Below are 6,636 nucleotides of genomic sequence, written 5' to 3'. Positions count from 1 at the left end.
ATATATGACCATCAATATTTTCAAAACCATCAAGAATGTAAACATTTCCATACCTTTTACCTGGGAAGATTATTTTACCTGTCTCATCTTCAATAGCACACCCTTTTTTCTTAAACTTTACCTCATATCCTGAGTCGCATAGTTGACTTATGCTCAGAAGGTTGTAGTTAAGCCCATCAACTAGATAAACCTTAGTGATATCACAGTTGTTATTGAAGGGGATTGTTCCGGTACCGATTATTTTTCCTTTTGAATCATCGCCAAACTTAACGCTTCCTCCGTCTATTTTTGTAATTTCTTTGAACATGTTTTTATCACCTGTCATATGGCTGGAACACGCACTATATAAGTACAATTTTCCTTTGCGATTTCTTCGGTGGTGTTCCTGCAAAACATAGTGATCACTTTCTTTTAGGTACCCAAGCTTGCTTGGGTCCTGGTTGGTTAGTGTTACTAGGTTCAGGATCATTTTTGGGTTTCCAAATCCATCCTGAAATATTAGACTTACGAAAATGACAATAAGAATATTTATGTCCACTTTTATTGCAGTAGTGACATGTAATTCCTGACCCATTTTTGGGTCTTTAAGTTGTGTTAGTACTAGTGGACTCAGTTCTGGCTGGTCCTTTTCCAGTCGATTTATAAGTCGTCTGGTTTGACCTGATAGAACTGTGACTGGTGGATTTACGCATGCCATTGAGTTGCATTTGCAATTCCTCAAACTCTTCTTGAAGTACTTCTTTTTCGATTTCACATACCTCATGTTTGAGTTTCCAGTCTTTTACTTCTTTGTTGAGTCTCTTTAGTCCATCCATCATTTTTTAAGACTCATTCAATGTGAGATCAAGAATATCTTGTAATTCATTACATCTTTCGCAATTATAAGATCTTACCTCACTTGTTTCACCTCGATCCATGAAGCAATTTTCATTGTTATCTTTGCATTCATCGTCTGAAATATCCTCGTCTGTGCAACATCCTGAAAGTTTGTTCATATCATTTTCTAAAATTGTCATGAAACAAAGATTTGCTATTTCTTCGTGTTCTGAATTGTCTTCATCACTCCAGTTTCCAAATGATTTGTTTTTGTTGAAACGTCTGGAGATTTTTCTTTTTAGATCTAGACATTCAGCTTGAATGTGTCCAAATCTTCCACACTCATAGCATTTTCCATCATTCTTATCTTGTTCGTTGTATTGCCTGGTTCGCCTAGGTGGAATCCTTCCTCTTCTTGTGTTCCTGAATCTTCTCATTAAGCCATCCATGTTTCTTGACATCATAGCAATTTCCTCTTGAAGAGCTTCAGGATCATCATTGATATCATTCTCAGCTATCTCAGTTGTGGCCTTGAATGCAACTGTTTTCTTCTTTTCTTCTTGATTTGTTTTCTTAAGATGCATCTTTTCGAAGGCTATGAGTTATCCATGAAGTTCATCATAAGATAATTTATTCAGATCCTATGATTCAAGTATGACTACTTTAGTTTTCCAAGTGGTTGGTAAACTTCTAAGAATCTTTCCAACTTGGTCGCCACTTGAGTATGGTTTGCCGAAAGCTTTTAGGTTGCTAATAATTTTACTGAATTTGGCAAACATTTTCTCAATGGATTCTCCTTCTTTCATATGAAAGAGTTCATAATCGTGAACCAATATGTTGATATGTGTTTCCTTCACTTTGCTGGTTCCTTCGTATGTAACTTCAAGCTTATCCCACATTTCTTTGGTTGTATCACAACTAGAGATTTTTTCATATTCTTGACCACTTATAGCATTGTAAAGCAAATTTCTTGCCTTGTTGTTGACTCGCACAACTGCCATTTGCTCATCTGTATATGAGTCTATATCTTCAGGATCAACAAGAGGTTGAGCAGCAGCCGATAGAGGATAGTTTCCCTTTTTGATGACTCTCCATACTTTAACATCATATGCCTTTGCATATATTTCCATACGTACTTTTCAGTGGGAGAAATGCTGTCCATTGAAGTATGGTGGCCTTACTTAGGAAGTACCTTCTTGAAAAAGTGCTCCTATGATAACTTGATTAGCCATGTTCTTTTCTCACAAGCTGTTAAGCAAAAAGAAAAGCGCGAGCCTTGCTCTGATACCAATTGAAAGTACAAGGGGGGGGGGTGAATTGTTTATTTTTAAACTTAATAGCTAGCAGTTGACTAGTTTTACAATTAGTCCACTGGATATAAGAACTTGATACTAGTAAAGACATAATTTAAGACGCAAAATTTAAATGCAAGAATTAAAAACACCAGAGTTTTTATACTGGTTCGGATTCAATGTGAATCCTAGTCCAGTCCCCTTGGGTTGCAAAGGAGTTCTTTTTCAGTGAATGAGTTTCTTCAAGAGTATAGAGAATGGTGTTATCTACACCGATCGGTTAGTTCCTATTTCACTCGTTTCTTTTGATACAATGCCTCACCAGTGTTGTTCTTTCTTTCTTCTCTAACTTGTTACACAACCGATCTAGTAGAGCTACAATATTTGTTTGTAGTAGAATTAAGAGAGGTTATTTGGTTCGATCAAAGTATATTGTTCTAGGCTGAGAATATAGGTTTAAATACTTTGAGAGAGGCTTGGTTTCTGGAGAGATTTTCCAACCCAAGAGATTTGATCCTTGGAAAGAAATTGATTATTTCCAATAATGAGGTCATACAACAACGACTGTAATTAAGAGATCCTTGATTGATGTTCCATATATGCTTCCCAAGATCTTGCACCTTTCGGATTTGGATACACGCGACTTGTTTGATTCCTTAAGTTTAGGCTTGATTGATTCCGTCTTGGCTTTAATTGATTACTCAAATCCCGGATTGCTTTTATTGATTCCTTCCATTTCGAAGCTGTCCATTGATTTCGTGATCTTTGCTAATATCAAATTGCTTTCCTTAAGTTCCCTGATTGATTTCTTCCATCTCGTAGTTACTCCTTGATTCCTTGATTCCTTGATCTTCTCTAATTGATTCCTTCATCTTTAAATTGATATCCATGGGTTCTTGCACAGATATATTATTTGCATCATTAAAATCAGATCTAATAATATGCACTTGTTTATCACCTCCTTAAAGGTCCAACACTTCATAACCTTCTCTAAGTAGGTTTAAATCATTAGAACAAATCATGACATAAGTATTTTCAGAATATACTTATTCTTGCACTTTGTCTCAGCTATATTCTATAATCCACAACTAGCTGTTAATATGTAGGATATTTTGTTCAAGCAGTTAGCTGTAATTACAGTAGTCTGCAGAATATAACACAAACAAAATGAAAAGTCATACTTCAACATATGAATGTTAATAAATCTGTCCACTAGACTATTGTATATATGATGCACTTATATACGCCCTTTTCCTTGAAAATCTGGCTTCCTATCAAACAAACCAATTGTAGAAGTTCATTATTGACTTAGACAAATGACAACTTCCTAAAAATAAGGAGCAAGTTCCAGTAGATAAGTGTAAAACATATATGACTTTAATCCATGGAAAATGGAGGAAAATGAAATTTTTAAGTGAAATTTTAAGTTCCCCTCCTTGATGAAGGCAAATTGTCCCATATTGGAAGAGGAAGAGGTTTTTTATGGGTATATAAACAATTGCTCTTCTTCTAGCTCTTAAAGAGTTGAGAAGAAGGCAAGCCTCGTGCCGTCGTCGTCGCTCGCTCGCTCGGCTCAGCTTCGGCTTTGAATTCGACTTCGACTTTGGATTCGAATTCGGATTCGGTTAAATGATCGATTGATTGATTAATATTTTGGACAAAATTTATTTATTAATAGTAAATATTAACAGAAATGTTATTAAATATTCGTTTTAATAATAGAATATTAATATTAAAATAAATATTAATATTAAATCCAATCGGTTTTCCGTTTTTCAATTGTGTAACTGAAAATTAAACTATCCTCTTCAATTTTCCCTCTTTATTGTTGAGTAAATAATCATTTATGTTATGGCATTTATACTGTGGCCGTTTTGCATAAACAACCATTCTGAAGAGTTGCACCTCTTCAGATTTTAGCCCAATATTGGCTATAAATACAAGTCCATTCTGCTCAGAATTTCAATACGATTTTCTGAGTTTCTCCTCCTTCTTCTACATTGTTTTAACTTCAAAGCAAGCAACAGTAAGTGTGATTTGCTACCGAACTTTTTGTTCGCTAAAACACTGGATTTGAAGTACCACTACACCAGTGTATAATTCGTTCTATCCTAAGAGGAAATAATTCAAAACCTTAGGTACTAGGAGGGGATTAAATTCCTTAATGAAACACTGTGAATTCAGTGGGCTCGAATTAATTTTTGTTTCGTCTATATTTCTATTTATGTTATTTTATATTTTCCAGAATTATTTTACAAATACAATTTACTAACAAGCTTAAGGAATTTAAATTTGTATTCTGTATTTGTGTTTATTCACTGTTCTGGAGATTAAAACCTTTATGATTTTCTACTCCGTTGAAGATTAAAATCTAATTGATTTTAACGTTTGTTTGTGTCATTCTTTTACAGAAATGACTAATAATAATGTGAACCGAGCTGTTCCAATGGTGAATACCAATGCATCAACAAGCCGAACACCGACGAAGAAACCCGGAAAATTTTCCGGGTTAGATTTCAAGTGCTGGCAGCAGAAGATGTTCTTCTACTTAACTACGTTAAGCCTGCAGAAGTTCATCAAGGAAGATGTTCCTGTTTTGCCCGAAGAAACTCTAGAGAATGAACACTTTCTCGTGATTGAGGCGTGGAAGCATTCTAATTTTTTGTGCAAGAATTATGTTCTTAGCGGACTGGAGGACGATCTGTATAATGTCTACAGTGGCGTGGATACGTCAAAAGAATTGTGGACTGCGCTTGAAAAGAAACACAAAACTGAAGATGTCAGGTTGAAAAAATTCGTTGCCATTAAGTTTTTGGACTACAAAATGGTAGATAGAAAGTTTGTTATTACCCAAGTCCAAGAATTGCAAGTGATTATTCACGATCTCCTTGCTGAAGGTATAAATCAAATTAATACTGATGTTAAAAGTAGTAACCTTAGTATTTTTACTAATAGAATTTTCATTGAAGGTCTTGTCATTAATGAAGCATTTCAAGTAGCAACGATGATTGAGAAGTTGCCTCCTTTGTGAAAGGACTTCAAAAACTACTTGAAACATAAATGCAAGGAGATGTCCCTTAAAAATCGCATTGTTCGGTTGAGAATCGAAGAGGAAAACAAAGCTGCTGAAAAGAGAGGCCATGGAAACTCAACAATAATGGGAGCAAACATTGTTGAGGATACTTCTCAAAATAAGAGAAAAAAGAAGCAGGCTTCTGGACCAAAAAATAACCCAAGCAAGAAACAGTTCAATGGAAATTGCTACAACTGTGGGAAAACTGGGCACAAATCTACAGAGTGCCATGATTCGATGAAAGACAAGAAGAAGGGTCAAACAAACATGGTTGAAAAGTATGAAGATGTTGATGATTTGTGTGCCATGCTTTCTGAATGCAACCTGGTGGGAAATCCTAAGGAGTGGTGGATTGATTCTGGAGCCACTCGCCATGTTTGTGTTGTTAGGAAAGCTTTTGCAACATATGCTCCTGTTAGACCCGAAGAGACTCTTTCTATGAGAAATTCTGCAATTGCCAAGATTGAAGGATGTTGGAAGATCTTTCTAAAGATGACTTCTGGTAAGGTGGTGACTTTGAACATCGTCCTTCATGTTCCCGAGATTAGGAAGAATTTACTCTCTGCTGGACTTCTTGTTAAGAATGGTTTTAAATGTATTTTTGTTTCCGATAAGGTTGTAATAAGTAAGAACGAAATGTTTGTAGGAAAATTTTACCTGACTGAGGGCCTTTTCAACCTGAATGTAATGGTTGTTGAAAATAATAATAAAATTTCAACTTCGACTTACTTACTTGAGTCAAATGAATTATGGCATATACGTTTAGGTCATGTTAATTATAAAACCTTGCGGAAAATGATTAATTTGGAAGTATTGCCTAAATTTGAATGCGACAAATCAAAATGTCAAATATGTGTGGAATCTAAGTATGTTAAACATCCTTATAAGTTAGTTAAAAGGAATTCAAATCCTTTAGACTTAATTCACATAGATATTTGCGACATGAAGTCAATACCATCTCGCGGCGGAATGAAGTATTTCATAACCTTTATTGACGATAGTACTCGATATTGCTATATTTACTTACTTAATAGTAAAGATGAAGCAATAGACACATTCAAGCAATAAAAAATGAAGTTGAAACATAACTAAACATGAAAATCAAAATGATAAGAAGTGATAGGGGTGGTGAATATGAATCTCCTTTTGAACAAATATGTTTAGAATATGGACGGCCCCTTACACGCCCCAATCCAATGGGATTGCAGAAAAAAATCGTTCATTAAAGGAGATAATGAATGCATTGTTGATAAGTTCTTGTTTGCCACAGAACTTGTGGGGGGAAGCCGTTCTTACGGCTAACCGAATACTAAATCGAGTACCCCATAGCAAAATACAATCAATTTCATATAAAAAATTTAAAGGAAGGAAGCCCAACTTGAATTATTTTAAAGTGTGGGGGTGTTTGGCAAAATTGCAAGTTCCTAAATCCAAAAAAGGTAAAAATAAGACCGA

General features: G+C 35.0%; 1 protein-coding gene across 1 annotated transcript; it reads right to left on the bottom strand.

Annotated features, from left to right (window-relative positions):
• Window positions 1-1,457: 1,457 nt before the first annotated feature.
• Window positions 1,458-1,946, bottom strand: LOC104223416 (uncharacterized). Its single transcript, XM_009774850.1, has one exon. The coding sequence runs from the start codon at window positions 1,944-1,946 to the stop codon at window positions 1,458-1,460; it is 489 nt and encodes a 162-aa protein (XP_009773152.1).
• Between the last annotated feature and the right edge of the window lie 4,690 nt (window positions 1,947-6,636).

The sequence above is a fragment of the Nicotiana sylvestris genome, chromosome 4 (assembly GCF_000393655.2).
Source record: "Nicotiana sylvestris chromosome 4, ASM39365v2, whole genome shotgun sequence".
Lineage (NCBI taxonomy): Eukaryota > Viridiplantae > Streptophyta > Magnoliopsida > Solanales > Solanaceae > Nicotiana > Nicotiana sylvestris.
This window is presented reverse-complemented; position numbering and strand designations above follow the sequence as displayed.